The following is a 23,520-nucleotide window of genomic DNA, read 5'->3' on the forward strand; positions in this document are numbered from 1 at the left end:
TGCCTTTAACTTTGCCTCCTCCAATCCTTCATGCAGCTGCAATATGTTCAGATTCCAGATAAATAGAATAACACTTTGGATGAACCATATCTGCTGCAAGAAAAATATCGGGGTGACTCATATTCATCACCAGCTTGTCCCCACTAGCAGCATAATGGTGCAATATGTTTCCTGCTTTGTTTGTTCATTTGGTAACAGGTGGGAGTAATGCACCGAGAAATGCAGCGATGTGTCAACAAAGGCAGGGAGGATGAAATGAGCTCACTAGAGCCTTTTACAGACATGAAAACGTTCAGAGAATTGAGCCCAGACTTTCTGCAGACTTTCAAATATGAAGAATAAAGCAGGAGATTCTCGAAGGTCAGACGACAAGAGGAAACAGTCTTCAACATTCAGGCGAGGGCTGGCGATTGCATGGGGGAGGGAGGGCATGACGTGAAAATTCTGCTGCGTAGATCACATTTTTTTTTGCAGCACGACGACACCGGAGTTAGCACATATCACTAAAAGTTGTCTAATCTTTTCATCTTTCATCTTCATCAGCGTCTTTTACCTGAACATCTCTTCTTGATCCTGTTTCCTCCATCTGTCACGTGTTAGAAACAGGATCATCTCGCTTACTCGCGCAGCGTGACTGTTCCGGTCATTATCCAGCTGCTCTCTCACGTGGACTCACAAGGACATTTCCCGGACCCAACAGGCTGGCAAGAAAAGTTCTGCAAAATGCCAGGAGCAACTCACTGAGACGTTTGCGTTCTCTGATACGGCCCCTCTGGAAACCTTTGAGAAAAAAATGTGAGCTTTGGTGGATTGTGTTAGCTTTGGACAGAGCGGGCTATTTCCTCATGTTTTCAGTCTTTATGCAGAGCTAAGATAATTCTCTCCGCGGATTTGGAAAAGCCTCTGTAAAAATTACATTCACAGCTCACCTTGACTAAAATTGTATAAACAAAACACTCCAAAAGTCCAAGGCAGAAATAGCTTCTTGTCACACAATTTTTTTAAGCTCACAAAAATCTTTCATCACCTCCGCTAATTGGAAGAGGCACGATGCAGAGAAAAGACGAGCATCTCTCTGACAGGAAACTGGACTGATGCAGTGGCGACCAGTAATGGCTTTTCACTAGTTCAATATAAATCAACTGATAGGAATCACCAAGATACTAAATAGAAATAAAAACAGAGGAAATTGGGAGTTAGGTCTCCTCAACTGACAATTTCCGCAGTATTCCAAGAAGAAATCCATGAATATTTTAAGAGGAAGGCCTTAAGCTCGAGTACACTAGGTTAACACACAAAGCATATTTTACACATTTCATGTTGTGGTGGTGGGCTATCACACAGATGCATCATATGTGAAGCCAATGTGCAGTAATGTCTGTTGTTATTATAATGGTTAGATATTTGTGATTACAGTTGTACTCAACTGCAAAATACAAACAACGCAACCTGTTTTATCACATATTATGAGAATCATGGCGATGATGTCAGTGTCCATAAACCCCAACACTCAGTATAATACAGATTTTAAAAACCCTCTGACCTTAAATAACCTGTGTGTTAGTGCCACAGATTATCTGCTTTTATTTCATTAAGGCAGATGATGACATTCCAACACGATTTAAACTCAGAGTGCAAACCATATTACGCAATTTAGAGAACATCTCTTTCTCTCAGACCTCACAGCATCGAGAGTGCACGTGTGCATGTGTGACGAGGAATTCTGGGGGATTTTGCTCTATTTTCTGAGCCCAGGTTCATTTTGATGACTTTTTGCAGACTTTTATAGATCCTTGTTTTTGTCTTTTGGATTGACATCTTTTAAACTCTCCTGCATTATTTTGTCAATTCAACAAAATGTAAAGTTGCATTACTATTGTTCACTTCATGGTTATAAGAACAGAAAACATACAAAATAAAAGACAGTCTTTGTGCTGTGATATAATATATAAAAGCATCTCTGAAAAGACATCATGAATTATAGTTGGGGTTAAATTGTGTGTGTGTGTGTATTTGTGGTCAGTTTTCACCAGATGGGAATTCTGGATCAAAAAATACAATTTAAAACAGTGTTAGAAAATCCACTGACTGCAGCACAAATTAGTATTTAGTCTGCAGCAGTACTGCGACACAACACGATTTATTTTCAATTATCCATGAGCCACCAGAGATGGAAGTAATGGTGTTCTGTTTCTGCTGTTCAGCAGATCACAAACGCTCTGTTTCAGTTTCCCTCTGATACCGTGCATCAATCCTCAGGCCCACACTGAGCTCAGAAACATCTGGGAACAAAAGGCACTTTCAGGACAGAAGGAGAGATTAATGAATATTTATCAAGGGGGGGGACAATATCAAACATTGGTATTAGAAGCCTCCAGATCTTGTAAATTGTTCTGCTACTTAAAAAAACATTCTGAAATACACACAACCCGGGGTTAAGCCACAATCAGTAAAGAATACAAAGTGTCTCTTATGGCAGCCCTCGATGACTTTATAAACACAAAAGAAAAAGCAAATCTACGGCTGCAACAGCTGGTTCTCATTGGTTCCCACTGTTAACTGAGGTCGACCTCTCTGCACCCCCTCCAACAGAGGCCGGAGGTGAATTTATGTATGGATGTGTGCGTACGGATGTGAGTGACTGAGTGTGTGTGTGTGTGTGTGTGTGTGTGTGTGTTCGGGCCTCATCACCAGGATTAGTTGTGATAGGAGCTGAGTGACCCTGAGTTCAGTGCAGGTCCAAACAAACAGTGGAGGTGTTGATACAAACTCTCAGCAGCAGAACCCCGGGGACGTCACACTAAACCAGATGTAACGACTTCTACAGACTTCTAATCCTGCCGGGGAGCTGCTTCATCACAGGCGCACACATCACTTTAAATGCTCCTTCGTGTGTTAAGGGGTACACACACACAAAGACACATGCCCACACACACTTGCAGAGACAATAAAAACACTAGTGGGATTTTGAGGGTTTTCCAGTGAGCACAAAGAGCACACAAGCAAATTGATCTAATATATTTAAATATGACACACAAATGAACATATTCACAGTATAATTAGAACTATTATACTCAGAAGGAGAATATTTTACAATATATAGGCGACCCGACCCACTGGCTTGCTGGAAAGATTTCATTCATCATACGTCGATTGCCCCAAAAAAGAGATGAGAGAGACAGACAAAGCCAAGGGAAAGTGCATATGACGCCATTAAAAAGACGACCAAAACAAAACGTTGTGTTAATTTGAATAAAATGGGGATTTCTCTGGGTTTGAACATTGGTGGAAACTTTTTGGATAATCTAAATTTACATGTCAACAAAATATAATACAAATGTCCAGTCGTTTCGAGACATTTTAATGAAGAACTGTCACAAAATCTATCTTTTAATAGGACACTAGGATTATGATGTGGACGGTAAAGCCACATCAAATATATTAACAGTAATAATGAAAGTAAGCCAGTGGACTGTGCTGGCTTTCAACATAACCATTGAAAGACACACACCTCAACACATAAGCTGTTACTCCAGAGATCACAACTTCATAATGAGCCTTGATTTTGTATTTGATTTTCCTGCTGATATACTAGGTGTGTAGTTTGATTCTCTTAGTTGTAGACTGGGAGAGGAGAGTAGACAAACCGCACACTGTGCCTCCTGACTTTCTAGGCTTTGATGTGTAGTCATGTTGACAGCACGTCAGACTGCATCTCCACGGGATGTGATGGATTAGTTCCTGTGGTTGGAGACACCTTTTATTGGCAGATGAGACTTGGAGCTCTGGACATGAGGCGTGCTACACCACAACCTAATGTTGCTCTACGTTTTGAATTTAACCTTTTGACTCTTTAATAATGTGTGTTCACACTTCAAGTCAAGCCCTCCCCCTCCAAACATCCCCACGAGGAGAGGCGGGATAATAGATAGTTAGACAGGCAGTACTTGGGCATTCAGGGGAGGTAAGCTAGCTCCTTGTAAGAAGGTAGAGGAGTTCATCTCTATGCCAGTGCTCACACTTATTGATTAAAAGAGACCATGAAAGACAGCATCACCCTGAGGGTCAGTGGCTCATTAACCCCCTCTTCTCAACATTTGAATCAACCACTGACCTCTAATGAGCTAAAACAAGGAGGCTCTGCCTGCTCTGCTGCCCCCCAGGCTCCTGGTGGGGGGCTGCTGTAATGAGACAGGCCTGTAATGAACATGGTCCTAGTAGACACTGACACCAAACAGAAGAACGACGGGGACTTTGTCAAGGATTCTCTGTGCTTGTTGTGGTTCATTAAAAGTCCAGGATGACGTCTCGGTAAGTGACTACACTGTGAAGTCTGTTACACACGAGGCGCAGCACAGGCTGTGATGTGTGATTATAATCAAACTGTCAGAGGTTGGAATCAAATGAACAAACTGTGGCTCCTCTGACAAAACTTGAGAAAATATGGCAACCGTCACATGGATTGTACCGCAACATGGTAGGAGCTATCCAAGGAGCAATAAACCAACACAATCCCATATTAAAACACCTTGTGCCATGAAAGACGAAATAGTTGAAAAAAAATCGGGTAATCACCTGACTATGAAGAAGAGATGTAGAAAGGTTATGTTTGTTCATATGTTTTTCTTCTTCTGTTCAGCCACGTAGGAACGTGACATGGTTCTTGATCAGTTGCTTCATCACTTTGGCTCAAACTGAAATATATCAACAGTTATTCCACGGATTGCCAAGAAATGTGCAGACATCCATGGTCACAGACTGGTACATATTCAAATGTAGAGCGGGCCGATCTCAACCGTGCTCGAGAGAAAACTAACCAAACCAGAACTGAAAGCACAGATATTGTTTGTCTGGTGTGAATCCCTGAGGCAGTAATGTAGTGACACTTATTTTGTAATTTCATTTTATATATAATATATAATATACATATATTAATATATATTAGCCATCTGCTTTCTTGTGCAGCTCCTCAACTTTGAACATTTTAAGATGAAAAGGAAGTTTTCATTAATTGCCTACCACGTATTATTCAAAATGTCAGAGAGCCCCTGAGACGCTTTGCAAACCAATTTAAATGTTCTCCTATGACACCAACATTTGTGGATATACAGATTTGCACTGAGCTACAGAAACTTATCTTGCAATCTTAGTAACGGTTTTGTTTGTCTCAGGTTTGTTTATTTGTCTTCCTCATAAATATTATGAATCTATATTTCAAAACGATAAATTGAGCTGAAAGAAATATTTTTCCCAATGCACTTTTATTTTCTATTTTAGACTGTAGGAGAGCAACGTGACCTGAGCTCTGCCAGAACACCTCTGCTGCTGCCGGTGCCCGGATCATGCAGCTCTCGCTCCTATCAGATAAGCTGGTCTATCTAATTCATATTGTAATTAATATGGAGCCACACTTCCTGTTTCTCTGGGCCTTGGGGGGGGGGGGGGGGGGGGGGGGACGGGGACATCATTCATCGGGATTTATCTGGAGCCGAAGGTAACTGTGCACTTAGCCAACGGGGATCTTTCACACTTTCTCACATTCTCCTCATCCCTTTGTCCACATTTCAACGTGTCAATTTACACATGTGTTAATAAGAGCATGTGGAAGATGGTTATTGAAGGTTATTGTAGTGTGTAGATGGGTGAGAGAGTGTGTGTGTGTGTGTGTGTGAGTTCCTATACTTATATCTTAGTGAGAACCATTTTAAGCATAGCTCCTACAGAATGAGGATATTTTTGGAAAGTGAGGACATTTTGATCGCTCCTAAATATTGATCGTTCCTAACTCGTTAAGACTTGGTTTTAGGGTTAGAATCTGGTTTAGGTCATTGTTAGGGTTTGGCATTTAATTTGGATGGTTAGAGGTGAGTGTCCTCGCTAAGACGGAAGAACAAACATGTGTGTGTGTGTGTGTGTCTGTGTGTGTCTGAGTGTGTGTGTGCGGTTTTCTATGCTGAGAGAAACAATGTGGTAGTCAAAGGAGATGAATTGAGAGAAAGACGGAGACAGGAGGATTCAGAAAGCTTCCCAAAGTGCCTCACTGGAGACATCTTTAGTGTCTGTGGGAAAACAGAGGAGTCGATCATTGGTTTAATTTGTCACTCTGTGGAGCCAAACACTTCTCATATCGGTGAATATATGAGAAGTGCCCTGTACCCTGTTGAAATCCACCTGACTAGAATGAAATGAGGGTCTGCAGCAGCCTGAGTTTAATATACAATAGACACAAAATTAAGTTTAAGCCGAGCTGCACCGTAGAGATGCATTTAATAAAAACATTGCTTGTTTATTGAAAAAGGTTGAAAAAAATCAGTCTGTGTGATATTATAATATTATAATATTACACTGGCATTTGTAAAAGCCTACAATCATTGCCTATTAAAATCCTTCCATATCTGCATAGATAACAACCAACAACTGAAACAGGAGATTATTTTTGCTAGTTGAAACTATTATTTCCAAAGGTCTATATTCTCTGGGTTTCTAGGTAAGATTGTTTTACCATGTGGAGACAGCAAAAATATGAATATGCACCGATCAGCCACATCATTAAAATAGATAACTGGTTTTATTGTTGGATATTGTTGGATACAAAACTTCTCATGTATTTTTAATGTAGAATACCAGAGCGAAAACCTAATGTTTGAGAAAGAGGATGAAAAGTAATGTGTTTTCTGAACACTGAGGCACGTCAACATTATGAGGGAATTCCAAAAATGTAATTATTTGCATAATAGGTTGCCTTAAATAATTTTCTATGGCTTTTGGCTTGAATGAGTGAAAACACTGTCTTCAGGCTGGCAGCAAAGTGGCTTTAGAGACGCCGATTTTCTACAGCAGTGCTCAGGGGTATTCAACAATAACTGCTATTTATGGTTAATTATACACATTATACTGTGATTGTGCACTGTGAGTGGACCTCTATGGAGTGGACGGGCAATGCTCTATAACAACCCAAGCATTGTACTCGACTTCTTGAGCTTTAAGGACAAAATAAGAGTTTCATTATACAGGATTGTATATATATGACAATAAATGCTTTGAACTTGATCTTTTGTTTCCCTTGATAAACAATATATACAGAAATTCCCTTCATAGCTTAATTGCAACAAAAACACAAACACAATAGTCTATTTTAATCTGTATGAAAGACAATTAAATAGTACTTTTAACATTGCAGGTGTGAAATACAGAGTTAGATAAAAAATGAATACATTTAGATAAAATATCTACACTGGGCCAAAATGAACTTCAGTATTTTAATAAAGGATGCTGGAAGAATGCAAAACGTTGTTGCCAAGCAACAGGAAAATAATGTTTTTTCTTGGCGGAGGACCAAAGAAAAAACTAAAACTTTTGACTCTGCTTTTGTCCTTGTGCCTAAAGTAACATCTCACCTCTTGGTATAGATCTTCTCATATTCCTCCTTTCCCCCCCCCTAAACCTTTTAAAATGTGGCAGGATTAGGGATAAATGGAATATGATGTATTACATTTTAAATATTTTAAGTTTCATTTTTTGTATTCACTAGGGTTAGGAATTTAAATTCTAGATGGTATTTGGGTCTAACTGAAACTATTTGCAACTAAAGGGGGGGGGGGGGGAGCATGAGCAGTTGGGCCATATATAAGGCCTTTATACAAATGATTTATAAATAACCCTTGCTGCATATTGTTAATAATGAATCTTATAATTGTTCTGAATTCTAACTTTTGGTATTAAACCATGATTCCATTAGAGTCATTCACAAATATATTTCAAGCAGCTGTCTGATAAAATTCTGGAGGTCGGACATGGTGACTTTGTTGACATTGTTTTGTTTCGTTGTTTTGGTTTTCGAGGATCCTAATGTTTACATCAACAGGACATTGTTTGAATATAGCAGGAACATCATATTCCTTTCTCCAATGGCCCACATGGCATCAGCTGTGTCAAGGCCTTTCATGAAGAGAACATTTTGCTTAGCAACTATCAGAGTAGTAGAAGCGTCACAGAGAGCGGCTTCTTGTCACTTCCTGGATTTCTGTGCCAAGAGGCGTGGACATGCCTGTGCACCAACAAGGGAGAACCAAATTGATTTGCGGTGACTCCCCTTCAATCTTTCATAACCAATCATATTAAATCTACTGTTATAACTATATCAAACCCCTTTTGTTCGGGGCCATTATTAACTACCTATTGCTAACTTAATTAGCCTAGGCTGTGATAATTGTCCATAGCTATGTTGTTCAACTTTCATTGCATCTCAATAAATATTTAAATTGGACCAGTCCGGCTCTTCTCTTATTTAGGATAAACCAACACGCCTGACACTAGTTGCACTGTAGCGACACCATCACAGACAGTTGTTACTGACAGACAAAAAACTAAATCACTCATCAAACATGATATGTACTTGTGTCTGTTTAATTCAGTATCCATGTGCCAATTTGAAATTAAAAAAAAGATGAGTTTGGGAAATGGCAATAAGTTTGTAGTAGATATCTGAGTTATCCTTGTAAATCTGCAGTCTACAGGTGACAAGCCTTCTTCAGCTCATTGTTTTTTTTATCAATTTGTCACTTTTTCAGTTGTTTAACTTTAAGTCTAACCCACGTAGACACAGAGAGAAAATTCCACACAGGAACAAGGATTCAACCAGGGATTCAAACCAAGGGCAGTGAGTCGACAGGGCTAACCACTGCACGTTCAAGCCAACACTTAATGTTAGATGTATAATTATTTTTCTTAAATCCAACCTTAAAAATGTGCAGCACTGCTACATTACAAAGCCAATCATTCTGTTGTGATGTACACAAAGTGGGGTTAACTAAAAGTGTTTGGATATAATACATCAACAAGAGTCTTTTGGGCAAAATCCAGGTAGATCCTTTTCTTTCACTTTTCGATATCAATTCGGTTGAACTGTGTTGTTTGAATAAAAGAGGAGTTTATATCTACAGGTGTGCTGGGATTTCAATGGGTGGTTATTTCATAACATTGCACAACAGGCCAGCTCTCATTTCAGGTGCTTCTCCTACTGCGCGTTCCCCTCCAGCTCTGGAAAAATAGCTCGAAAGAGGAGAGGAAATAAAGTCTAACCACAAAATCTACAGAGAACGTGTGAATGGGAGTAATCCCTTCCCAAAGCATTTTTTCAGAGATTTCCATATGTTTAAAAACAGCTGTGTTTTTTTATTTCGCTGATTTTCCTTCTTTGTACAATCCCAACACCACCCTGCCCTCGCTGCTCCTCAGCTCACACTTTCGCACACACATGCACTTTTGTTTTGATCCCTCACTGTCCGTCCGTCTGACACACACACACACACACACACACACACACACACACACACACACACACACACACACACACACACACACACACACACACACACACACACACATACACACATACACACACACACTGTCTCTGTTTTCCTGTAGCAGCTCCTGACAGGTGGTCCTGGGGGGCCCATCTCAGTTGGCAGTGGGCTACATCTCTCACTAAAGCCTCTCCATCTGGGTCAAGTCAATGAATAACAGACCTCTAAGGAGGAAAGAGACAGACAATGCACAAACAATTGCAAACACAGATACTGATCTTGAATCAGCATGCTTGAATATTATGTCTGATTATATGAGTGCATGTGTGCATCGTGGCATGTGCCTCTACGTGTTAGTGTCATATCTCTCAGTGTACAACAGTATGCTTGGATGTGCCGTGCATGTGTGGGTCTACATGTGCATGCAGTCTAAAGACAACAGTGCTCACAGCTCACAGGATGGCAGACAGGAGTAAATGGATCAGCATTTACTGTCGACCGTTTTTATGCACCAAACGGATCCCCAGAATTTTTTTTACAGTCTTTACTTCCTTCCTGTGCGACAGTTTGAAAGAGCTGCACTGATGCAGCACAGCAGGATCTGTTGAATAGCACCAGGAAAAACTGTAGCCAAAAATGTATTCAAAAGAAAAATGTATAAAGGAGAAAATGTGTGCTTGCTGGGTTTTGCCTCCGGCTGGTATCACAAGAAATTGAGCAGATGGATTATAAAAGGATTCCTTTTTTTGTGTCTCTATTAGAAAGATGATCTTTATTTGAATAGTTTCATAAATACCTAGAGAAAAAAAAAGTATTTTATAAGCTACTCAACAATGATTTTTATTGATGATTACATTTTTTTGAGAGGTTTACAAGCCAGGATATTATCATTTTATAAACCCATAATGGCGTTTGATGCACAGCATCAGCAATAATAAGCTATTTCACATCGTGGTAGTCAGTTTGCTTGTTTGAAATAAGGAAATAACCACATGTTGTGAAATATAAGTAAAAAACACCATGTCAGTTGCTCTAGATCAGTCGCCCTGGCAATCAGAGATGTATGTGATACTTGGATTTCCAACACGCAACATGCACAAGCTAGATAAACTCTGCACGAAGCCAAAAGCTTCGGTGAGATGATATCTACTCTGATGTTATCGAAATATAACGTGAACAAGTTGTGTAAATTATATAATTATATCTAATTTTTCATTAACCACACTTTGACTTGTCAAAAGATAATTTTCTTCCGGCCTGTTGGTAGGTTTTCTCTTCTTCTTATACCAGTCTCACGGGAGCTTTATTCATCACCTACAATAAATTCATGACAGACAACAAATAACTTCAGCTTTAATATTCATTCACACTCAGCACTTTCAGCCCTCATTTAATCATGTCAATAATAAAGTGGCAGAGGACGTAAGTGTTTCTATTCATAGTGTGCTAGCTGCCTTCTCAGTGTGGCAGCAGTTTGTGTTGAATGTTCCTGTGTTTACTTCAAACTTAATCTAGTGTATGCTCCCAAACACTGACTCAGCCGTCCATACATTCACAGCATGACATTGAGGCATGAATCATGAACACAAACAAGTGCACACATTGAAATCAATCCCTCTCCACCGCCACTAAACTTAGAGGAGAAAACAACCTCAACAGAATCCCAACTAATATATTAATATAATACATTCTTGCACAAAATAAGTACTGTGGATTTTGGCCCAATCTAAGTGAAATTAAATTAAGGAATCTTTGCAAATTCACCTCCTTCTCAGTCTCAGGTGTCATCTATTTTTTTTATGTTAAGACATTTTCCATTTCTGAAGTCAGTACTAGAAGCAAATTTAGAGGCGGATGACAATTGCAAGTGTTTTCAGTTGAGATGATCATATCACTTCATCCATGTGCTTCCTCCAGACCGCAAAGGTCAAAGTCTGTTTACAGCAGTTTCCTACATTCAGTTACCAAGCACTGGCTGAGTCTCCAGCAGCAACACACCAGGCCTGGCAGAGCCGTGGAGTGCTGGTGGTTGCCCTACCACGGTATCAACTCACTCAGCTGTGAAATATGGCTGACAGGATCGTGTGCAAACCACAATTACATCTCGAGTTCCTGACAAGTGACCACAGAGCACTAGTTGTTCAGTCAACTGTGGAATATAAACTTGTGGACCTTGCCTCTAATGCCTCCATTTGCTAAAAACACAATCACTGCAATGTCACACACATTTCTAACCGTTTGCCACAGAAGGAGATTGGCAGCAGTGTGACAGGAGGGAGTGAGAGAGGAGACCATTGTGCTGCTTAACAATAGCTGAAAGACGAACGCAGGCAATGTTTGTGTGTGTGTGTGTGTGTGTGTGTGTGTGTGTGTGTGTCTGAGTGTGTGATCGGCTTTGGTGAATTTCTCACCAGCTCTCATTTTATCGTCACTGTATGTTTTCAATGTGGCATTTGAACATTTTGAATCGTTTACTTTGGGACTTAGCAGGAAAAATACACAGAGAAAAACATTTGAGTCTGCGAGACCTTTAAAGAACAAAAAGGCTAATTTGTTATAAATTCTTGAGTATTTAAAATCACTCGATGAAAATCGACCTCACGTGACCTCCAATCATCCCCATGGATTTGTGTTAACGCTTGATTTACTTTACGCAGTTAACTGAATGAATAATCACGATCTACGAGTGACCAATACAAACAGTGAAAGGAGAAAACAGCTTAATGGCAAGCAGTGTGTTTTCCCTTGAAGATGCTGCAGAAAAACTGGCAAAACTTAGAGTAGATTGTAGATGATGCAATTGAAGGCAACCAAAATGAAGCGTCCTGTTGCCGTGAATACAATTTTTTATTTTCTGGGTTTGAATATTGTTGGAAACCCTTTGGATAATATAATTGCACAGGTCAACAATTTATATAACATAGGTTGAGTCGTTTCTAGACATTTAATTCTTTAAGAAACTAAAATTAAGTACAGTGACAATGTTCCACAAAAGCCTTGAAACGTAAAGTGTGGAGTGGCCATGTTTGCAGGCAGCAGAAGAGACTCCGGGGACAGATTTATGAGTTTTGTCACTGCTGTTTTTCAGGAAACAAGCTCTCTGTGTGTTTGGTAATTATCCGGTGTTGTGTTGAAACTCTGCAGAGCTCAGCTCATCAGTCTGACACACAGGAACTGTTTGCAGACGACAGGTAAACACATAATGACAATAAGAAACTCAAAATCCTCCCTAGCTTGTTTGTTAGCCTCCTTTAGTGAGTGTGGCTGTGGATGTGTTTGTGTGTGTGAGCTTGTTGGGATGGTTTACTGAACCAGATGGTGCTGGATTCTGTAGTTTACTGTGTAGACATGAGGCTTTAGCCTTTTACATGAGCTGATATCTGCTTATATTGGAGAATGGAAAACGCGTATACAAGTTTTTGTGAGCTTTCTATTCTGAGACAAAATGCAGAGCTGGAATAATGATCATCTCTCCATGATATTCACACTTCTACACGTGCAGGTATTTTAAACACAGCTGCAAACCCATGTTCACAAAACACTCACCGTACCACTGTGAGATATATATTTACAGCCTACTATCAACAACAACACTATAAATAATCCACTGTGGGATCACTTCGATCAAAAGAGAAACAAACCACTGAAGACTAAAAGCTGCAGTTTCTCATTGTGCTGTTGTGTCTTATTAGGAATCATGAATTAAACATTTAGTATCCTCAGAGGGCAGGATAGTGGTGAACAAACCAGAGAGCGTCCATTGTTCATCTTTACAAACACCCAAGCTTTTTAAAAACTCCCTGACATCACACACCTTGAGCCTCATCTGTTTAAATCAAACACCTCATTACACAGTTGTAAATTGTTTTGCTTGAAAGGAAATCACAGAGAGAAAAGTCAGAAGGACATGAGGAAGATTAAGAATTGTCTGTCTGGGGCCAAACACCTGGGGGCTGATGCAAAGTGTTAGTCCCCTCATAGCTGAGGCTGAAACACAGACAGACCCCGGTTGCCACTGAGGACCAGAGGCTGCTAATGGGCTAATTTCACTCCTAATTAGAGAATGAATTTGTCCATTTAGTTCTGCAGGAAAAATGCTCATCTATGTGAGGGCTAAATTGGGCTGACAGACCCAGCGCTACTGATGCATGGCTTATTGATGATTCTGATAATTGGATGGAAAAAAAAACTATTTCTCACAGACGTTGTGTAGTTTTGATTCGTTGTTGTTCTAGTGCTTGGTTATGAATCTTCATCCCACAGGCGTAGAGATATTTCCCCGTCGCAATCAGTCAGTTTGCCATCTCTCTCTCTCTCTCTCTCTCTCTCTCTCTCTCTCTCTCCCTCTCTCTCTCTCTCTCTGTCTCTCTCTCTTCGTCACTCTGGCACTTACAGTATATTTATGGGCTGTCAGGGTCGCAGGCTGTCACAGAGAGCACCTCGTAAACCCTTTCACCAATGTCCTGCTGGCCCTGCTGTAGTTATGTGATCGTAATGGAAAGTCTACAGTTATGATGATGCTGTTAGTGATTTGTGTGCATAGTTAGTGAGATATCTGGAGGTGTGGAGAGCATAGATGTGTTTGGGTTTATATGATGATATAGTTTTAAAAAGTGAACCTGCTGCCCTATGTGTGTGTGTGTGTGTGTGTGTGTCACAAGCAGACAACAGGGTGGAGGGCTAAACAAATTCCCTCTGGATTTATCCCCAGGAAACCTTCAGACATCAGTGTGTCACTGAAGCCGTGCTGTAAATCATACGCTCTTCCAAAGTAAACAGCCATACACACATTTGTCAAATTAAGTTCAACCAGTGGGGACGAGACACCCAGACACACCTCATGCATAACTAATATTTCCCGGCTGCCAGATAGTCATGAGCACAAACCTGCATCCATTCCATAGTGTCATAACACATCCATCATTTTCTGTTTTCAGTTCACAAACAACACAGGCTCCGGACAGAATCACAACAATTGCTAAATCTAATTGTATATAAGTATAATCTGATAAAGTCCTCAACTGCAGAGTATGACAAGAGTGGCGTCTGTGGTGTTATGACGTGGACGTTGATACAACCTATAGCAAGGTGACGCAATTTGACTCTTTGACCAAATATAACTTCCATCTGCACCTACTTCAATTTTTCCATTTAAGAAAGGGAAATAATACATTGCACATTAGTAGTAGTAGTCATGGAGCTGCTGTTCTAGTACCAGAAAATGCTGAATTGGAAATACATTCATTAAATAGGGTATGAAGAGGCGTGTGTCTTTTGTACCATACGTCCTTCGACTTTAAAAGGAAACTAGTGAGAACAACAAAGACAGTTGAGGCTTCCTGAGACAGAAACTATTTACTGCAGACTAACTGTGTTGTTTCCCCGCAGGGCAAACAAGGACTCTCTACCCTCCAACTCTGTCTCTGTCTGTCTTCCTCTCTCGAAACACATAATCCATCACAGTCACAAACAGCAGACTGCAGGTAGTCTTGTCTTTCTCCTGGCACTGAGTGATACAGAGTAAATCTGCTGTGGCATTAATGCAAAAGACTAGACTGGATGGAAAACTGCAGTGTTTATTAGCGGTTTAAGATAAGGAGGAAGAGCAGGTTTTTGCTTCAAAAACTGAACATGGTGCGTTTTTCTATTCCACAATATACGGTATCGATAAATCTTTCATGGGGCGTTAAGTACAGGGAAAGTTTTGGGGTCAACAGACTTTCATATTCAACACATCTTCTCTTTCCACAATGTGGGCACCTGTCTTTCCACTCAGGCTTACACACAACTCCTGTCTCCAGCCATCCAAACATTGCACTCAGCCTCACAAGTCGACATGACAGCAACGTGTTGGAGCCGGAGATGTTTTACACGCCTTCTTCTCTGTCTCACCTTTTCTATTAATAACCCATATGTGTCTCTCTAATACTTCAGGATAAATACAACAATGGTAAAATATAGGCAGATTCAAAAGCATGTTATGCTGTGTCAAAGTATGGAAGGATCATTGAAATAAAATGGCACCATTTATTTTTCAATTCTTTCATAATTGGTGTAGGGTTGCAGAAAGAGCGGTTAATGGTTTAGTCTATACATTTAAAAAACATGCACACCATTGCACAATGAGGAAGTAAAAAATAAATGAATATTAATTTCTTGCCTAGATTTAGATTTTAAGATTGATGCCACTATAATTCCTGAATACAACAAGCAGAAGCTAGATAGCAGTTAGCTTATCCATCCATCCATTCCATCTTCTTCCACTTATCCGAGGTCTGTTCGTGGAGGCACCAGACAATGCAGGGTGTTCCAGACATCTCCCCCTGTAATCCCTCCAGCATATTCTAGGTTGGGCATACCCAGAGAACCTCCAATGGAAAGTGCCCAGGAGGCATCCTGAGCTTTACACTATCAACATGAAGGAAAAGCAGCTTTACTCTGAGCTCTCTCTGGATGTCCAAACTCTTCACCCTATCTCTCAGACCCTACTGAGAAAACTCGTTTCAGAGGCTTGTATCCACTATCTCCCTCTTTCGTTCACCCCTCAGAGCCCAGGAAAATCAAGAGCTTTGCCTTGTGCCTCAGCTCCTTTTAGGGTACAAAGCTGATGTCACACCGGTCCGCCTGTCCTTCCCCTCAGTCATAGACCAGACCATGCAATACTTTAACTCAAATTACCCCCAAACTGGAAAGAGCAGTCAACCATTTTCGGCCAGAGGGCCATGGCCTCAGACTTTGGGGTGCGTAATATTTATTTGTTTGAAGGCTGATTTTGTAACAGACAGAACCAGGTTAGTTGTTTCCCCCAGTTTCCCATCTAAGATAATTTAGTTAACCAGCTGCTTGTTATTTTTCAGTTTGAAGCAAACAGACATGAGTGAGAGATAAATCATCTAATTTATCGCTTCGAAAAACTTAATTAAATGAATCATATTTCCCAAAGAAGTCAAACTAATCCTTTAAATTATTTCTTCAAAGTTGCTTGTTTGACTAACCATCGGTTCCAAACCAGAAGATAATTAAAGTACAAACTTATAGCTGGTACCAATCGAACAGAAGTGAACGTATTAGTGGGGGTGGAGCCTACTCCCAAGTCTCTACCATATTCACCAAAAAACATAGACCAATATATCTCCACAGAGTTTTTCACAGATTAGGATTTTTCCCTTCAGAAGGTCGTGGAAGCTCGGGGGTGGAGCATACATTTAAATTACTCCAGAATACGTTACTTTTCAACACTTTCTAATTTTTTGCAAACTTTGGTAACGATTGGAGCACGTTAAAGCCCTCAAAAAGCCTAAATTAATTGCCTGAAAAAGAAAATATTAATAATCCCTAATTTCAACAGGGCCTCCCACTGATCGCTGCTCAGGCCCTGATTAAGTTGGAAACACTAACCATTTGGTACTTTTACATATTAATGTTCTCAAAATAGTTTGAGAATGAATACATAAGTTACCAAAGTAGTTGTTGATTAATCCTCTGTTGACTGAGTAATTGAGTATCCAACCAATCCTTTCTGAACTTAATTGATTCTTCGAGTAAAATCCTTACCTGCCCAGATCACACAGCATTTTCAATTACCCCAGCTAAGCAAACCAAGTCTTCGATGCACACACTTAAACGGTTTGGAGAATCTCCAGTTATTACGGATCACGATTCAGAGCATGGCCGCCCACAGTTGGCAGATGGGTTGGTGCAGCATTGCCAGCTGGTGTATTAGTCACCTGCCAGTCAGAACTGGGTCCAGGCCAGAAATGGAAAAGCTGTCATGTCAGGACTGAACATTAGATGCTACACTAACAGCCATAAAAAGCAGCCCAGATATTAGACCACTCTGAAGACAGAGAGCAGCGGCTGTGGACTGACACCGCTGTGTCTCTGCTGGCATGGACCCTTCCAGCTAATAAGTCAAGCTCTTTAAGGAATGAAAGGTAAGAGGATTTAAATCTTTTACAGTGCACAACGTGTGACCAATTTCCACTGACACCTTGGCGATGGGATATTTCCTCTGATCCCTAAGAGCCAAAATGATTCACATCTCTTCCTCTGGTGCAACATTACAGGAGAGGGAGAGGGAGAGGATAGTATATGTGAGGCAGGGAGGCGAGGTGATAAAACTAAAGGGAGCGAGACAAGTAATATGCAGTAAGGGGGGAGGGGGACACATGATGTGGTGAGGCTGCAGAAATTACATGAGATTATTTATGGCATTAGCAGAGCATGAAAGAGAATTGGGCAGGGGCTGGTAGTTCATGATTTACCCCCGATCCTCATCTCTGCTTTAAAAAGACAGAAGCGTTGAGAGATACATGGAGAGAGAGAGATCTGAGTGGAAAACATATATTGAAGTATTTTATTATTTCTGAAACCTATCTGTTCCTGAAGTTAACCTGGTTCTGGTATTCCTTAGAAATGACACAAAGCCGAAAGTTGTGACTTTATTCTTATATTACAATAATAAGTTTCCCCACTGTATTAGGCCTGAGTGCTTTGTCATACCCTGAAACCCCCCAGATATAAAGCAAAACTGCATAATTTTTGTTTTTACAACGTATTAATCCAAGCATTTATTCAGAAAGTATCACATTGACTCCTATTTTGCGTTTTAAGAACAAATCATGTTTACTCCAATGTTTAGGACTTGTTCTCAAATTTAATAGATGTCTAGTTATTTAAGAGTGAATCCCAGATGTCTTCAGGAGCAGACACCTTGACCCATGCTTTATAACAACTATAAAAGAACATTGTTAGTGAAGATGAATAATTAATCAGTGGAAGCAATGAGTTTGATTCAGAAGCAGCCTCAGCCAACTATTCTCAATAATTTAAACATTCGATCTAATGTTAAACTGAACATAATGAATAACCAATATTTGAACCGAGTAAAACGTCAGTGTCTGAATCATCAATGTGCAACTTAATGTTGTATGATTCTTGTATGAAATTTACAGCTGTGGTAAGTTTTGTTTTTGTTTCCTTTTCTGTAAATCTCTACTTATTCAAGCACTTCTTACATGATGAGTTTATCCCATTAATCAGTGTTGATCAATGCATTGAACTAATTCATTCTTGTTGCATGATCCCCACAACCAAACAAAGGTGCCTTCGTGAATGAGATGCCTTGACAACTTTAACACAAGTCACAAGTTACATCACAAACCATTTACAAGCAAATCCCCTTCACATTCTTACATTTACTTTTGAGGTAAAACTTTCACTTTTTAATAGATTGCGCCAAGCTCAGACCTCGTGTGATCTGAGTTCAGACAGTGCTGCACACACGGTGGAACAAGCCTTCAATCCAGAATGATGCTGTTTGGGTTTGAATGCTACCTCAGCAGTGCAGGCAGATAAATGAAAAGTGAGAGGTGAAAAGACTTTGACCATCTCAGCGGCCGAGTAAACACAGTAAACTGGAGCTTTGATTCAGGGATTTTTAACTCAACCTGAACAAAGTCCAAGGTTAACTCACAGTTACGGTGTCTATGGCTGTTAAAAAGGGTGTGGCAGATTTGGTATTATTATGTAGTGTCTATATACACTAATGCACATATGATCATAAACTGGATTGAGTAAGTAGCGTCTTGTGCGTCATCACATCTCCATCGCTCCAATCATCCGACTGAAAGACTCTTGTTCAGCTGTCACTGCTGAGTTCAAGTTTATCAGATAAGTGTGAGTGTGGGTGTTCAGAGGAAACTCACCACAAGAGAGAGCGGCCTCTTCCATGACACCACTCCGATGAGTCCAGAGAGCAACACCTGGTGGAAAAAAACAAGGAAGACGCTGTTAGAGACGAGTTAGACGATCAAGTGCGTGGAAACAGAAACGGACAGAAAGCATTACCCTAACCATACTGCTTTTACTTTTGGGCCTACTTTGGGCTATTTTACCTTTCGTAAAATCACTGTAATCATCCAGTTTATAAGCTTCGATCTGGGGAATTAGGAGATTTCTCTGAAAAGAAGTCTGATGTTTGCAGGACGATGAGCAGTCAGATGATCGTACATCTTCTTAATCCTCTGATTGACACATGGACATTGGCTGTGGCAGCTGTCACCCTTCGAAATAGATTTAAACCAACTATCTAATAACACATGTACATGTATTCTAGGTTAACCATCTGTGGATCCCCTTCATGCCAGTGGGACGTTACATCATCGACTCCAGACTGAATGGATTGACGGGAAATGTTATACAGGCATTTATGCTCTGCTCAGGAAAAACTGTAAAGACTCTGGTGATCACATTTCATATCGCATCACCATGGGGTCAACATTTTTGTTCGTCTCTTACTTTATGATCAATACATGCAAAGCTGACGACATCTCTATCATCCCTATCTGTTGTCCATTCCTCAGCAGTAAATATCAAATTATCGCCTAATAACAACACAGCTTATTTTCCCTATATCTTGGAAAGAATGAATGTGATCTTGTATTTTGAGGTGTTTAATAACAGAAAACTGAATGCAGTGAGCTTTTCTAAATCTATAATGTACATAAATGTGATGGCAGGCACGTTTTAATACCGTTTACAAGGATGTTAAATGTATGCTCTAGCTTCTGTGATTCACTCCTCTAACAACCAGATCCTCTATACAGTGAACGGTAGTGACATCTCTGTTGGCTGCCAGGGACTGAAATGATCTGATAGTCCACACGTTGGTCCCGGTGAGACTACAGGAATCTCTACATACACTTGTTTGTTTATTCTATCTTTTTAATAGTTGACAGATGTATTTTGAATGTGGCACAAAACATAGATATTTAGAGTCACCACATGGGCCAGATTTTGGCAAGTGAATAAGAGGATTGTAGTAATTGGCTCCCTCATAATTTGTTAATTGCCGGAAGCTTTATTAAGTAAGAAAATCACACTGAGAATGAGATGTGCTTGACAAAAATTACACACACACATACACATATATGTATATATATATATATACATATATATATATATGCAGTCAGTACTTCCCTCTAATATATTTTTAACTTAGATTTAATATTGATCTGTGTGTCTGATTTAAATCCAAGTAATTCTCCCTTGGTAAGACCAACTGTATGTGTTATATTAAGGATGTAACTCTAAACAGCAGCTCTTTTCTAATGAGATACCTGATAAATTTATATTTGAGAAAACACCCATTGGTTTTCACAGCACGCCTCACTCTGGGTGTGGTGTTGCATTTTTACAGTTCTCGCTCCTATAGGTGTGAATTCCTGTGTGTGTGTATGTGTGAGTGTGTGTATGTGTGTGGACAAAGGGTACTCATAGCCTCCAGTGCTCTATTCCTCCATGGTCGCTCTCTGCCTTTCATTCTTCTTCACCCTCCATTAAACACCAACATGCTCTCGCCATTTCCCCCTCTTCTTGCCCCCCCCCTCTTTCCTTCCTTCTCTCCACTTCATATCTACCTTCTCCCTCTCTGCCATCTTTCCCTTTGCAATTTCTCCCCAAACCACACTCCCTCTCTGTATCTCCTGCTCCTGCTCGGCGCCCACACACTCACAGCATATCTCTGCACTCACACACTCGGTTTCACTACTCCCAATCCAACGCTCTCTTTTCTGTTTCCCTCTCTCTCTGGTTAATCTTTCACTTCTCCAGTCACCTTGATACTCACAGGAGCTGGCGAAGGGGGTGTCAGTATTTCATTTGCAAACACACACACACACACACAGACACACAGAAAAAGCCACCGGTAAAGCAGATATGATGTCATTAAAAGGCGACCAAAATGAAATGTTTCATTACCAAACAGTGGAGATTTCTCTGAGTTTGAACATTGTTGGGATCAAAATATATATCAACAAAACAAATAATATTTAACAAGTGTTTTGGACAACAATGGAGCTGCATACTATACTATACTGTAAGCTGTATAATAAATTGAACTGAGAATTTGTCCAGGTACTGCTTTTGTGAATTGCTTTATTTCTTCTTCAAATTGGACAGACCCAGTTCTTTGATAAAATAAATAACTCATTGTCACTATTGGTTGCAGTCTAGCTGATACCACAATAAAGACTGTAGACCAATGAGTGCAATTTTGTCACTGTCCAGCTCTGTCGGAGACAATCTGTAGCCATTCTCATCAATGTGCAAATGTCTCCTCTTCCTCTGCTTTTTGCTAACATACACTATTAATGGAATGTAGTCACACAAACTAAAACATACTTTACAGTGCAGTTAATTAAAGAAAAGAGTAGATCAAAAACTAGTATGTTTCTTAATAACAAGTAGCTGCATATGCTTCAAATTTCCTGTGGTTGTTGGAACTGAGACAGAGATGTGCAACCAAAGGCATCTGTCTGGCAGTATCTCTGTGCATCACATTCAAGCCAACATATGTTTCACACAGATAAATCACAGATATACAATAAACATTTCACATTTAAATAAAAAACAAGTGCAAGTGTAATTCCAAACACACATTGAGTTTATTTTATATTTCCCCGCTTTGTCGTCTGTGTGTATTGCTGCTACAAACTGCATCAGGCAGCAGGAGAGGGGGCTTGTGTTCCTGCAGGTACCTGCACTCACACTCTGCACACTGGTGTCACACTGGTGTCACACTGCGACAAGTCCAGGGACGCTGTGTTACTATTACCAGGCTCTCACTCTCTGTGCTTGCTGCTGTTAGAGAGCAAAAACACAAAGGCTGTATCGAGGTCATATCTTAATTTAGTTCCTGTTTATTTGTCCAGATATGTCAGTCTCAGAGGTTTTCATTAATCCGCATTGTAAGGAAACTGAACTCATGGAATTCTTTTTCGGGGAATCTAAATAGCTTCATGGGGATCACATTGTATAAGTGTGAGGATATTAATTTATGTAAATATCAGGATCCTTCTAGTACAAATTAATGTATGTTCCTCTGCAGCTTCCAACTATATTCTCTAATGTCTTATAGAATATGTTTGATGTGTGACCTCTGTACTTCAACTCAAAGCTCCTTTTGTACCTTCAGACTATGAGGCACAAAAAGATAACTCCTAGATCCAAAGACTGCAGCCATGTTCAGGAAGGCAGTAACAACCTGCATATATGATGCTTCATTTTACTCAGTTTATAAACTGCACTCAACATGTGGCAGTTTTGTCCGGAAACGCAACACAGGACATGATGATGCTTCTGTAAAAAGGAACAGAACAGGAATCTTCTAATAAAGCATCTTACGTGAGGGTTTGCATGAAGTCAACAGGGGTCAATTCTTGTGCTGACACATTATCCGACAACTTTGATTTTTTTTTTCATGTTATATATTGTAATTCTTATGGCATTGATGTGGAAGTGTGGTGCAGGTGTTGTACTTTCTATTTTCTATCATTATGTGAGTAGATATAAAGAAGCATATTTAACATTCAAGTGCACGTCTCCCAGAGCCATGGCACATTGTCGCAGCTATCAAGGATGAAATCAGACATAAAACACACACACACACACACGCGCACACACACACACAGTTGAGTCATCCAGTCTCACTGCAGCAGTGACAACATTTCTCTCTTTGTCTGATCCTGCTTATTTTCTCTTTCCACCATTCCTGTCCCTCCATTGTGCTCTGCATTGTGTACGTGTCCCTGCGAACGTGTGAAAGCCAGTGTGTGTGTGTGTGTGTGTGTGTGTGTGTGTGTGTGAAATGATGTGAGACCAGAGACCACGTGATAGATTTACTGGTTGTCAGTCACTGGTGGCTTTTCCATTTGGCTGCTGCCAGAAAAGGATTAAAATGCAATACTTAGCAGCATTAGTCACTGAAACCTGGTTAACACACACACACACATACACACACATACACGCATACACATCCTCTAAAACAATGAAAAAAAAGCTGATGAATGTTTGAATGGTTGCATATTTGCTGGTATTTATAATCTGTAGAAAAAGCTCAGTAAAGCAAAGTAAAAACTACAAAAACCAGAAAAACTGTGCAACAAACTAAGTTATGAAGCTATAAGATAATAGAAACAGGATTTTTCTTGAGAAACATCCACCCTGATAATATGGTCTTAGCACCGTCAGGTTTAGAAACAGCTTTCAGTCAGTCTATGATATATTGATGTGGTATAATATATGGGATTAAATAAGGCCGAGAGAATATTTGAATTCATTAATAGGTTGGAAATTTCCACTAGCTAAAAGATTAAACATAGAAAATGAAAAAAATAGAAGAAAATCTTGAGGAATTAAAGGTTTGGGTCAAGTA

At 40.0% G+C, this 23,520-nt stretch overlaps 1 protein-coding gene across 1 annotated transcript in view; it reads right to left on the reverse strand.

The window, feature by feature from the left end:
- The window catches only part of fam189a1 (family with sequence similarity 189 member A1), an 80,373-nt gene that overhangs the window by 20,755 nt on the left and 36,098 nt on the right, over positions 1 to 23,520 (reverse strand). The window contains exon 2 of the mRNA XM_062384662.1: positions 19,013 to 19,069. Within this exon, the coding sequence (XP_062240646.1) occupies positions 19,013 to 19,069 (57 nt within the window). The remainder of the gene's footprint in view (positions 1 to 19,012; positions 19,070 to 23,520) is intronic.

Source organism: Platichthys flesus, chromosome 1 (assembly GCF_949316205.1).
Source record: "Platichthys flesus chromosome 1, fPlaFle2.1, whole genome shotgun sequence".
NCBI lineage: Eukaryota > Metazoa > Chordata > Actinopteri > Pleuronectiformes > Pleuronectidae > Platichthys > Platichthys flesus.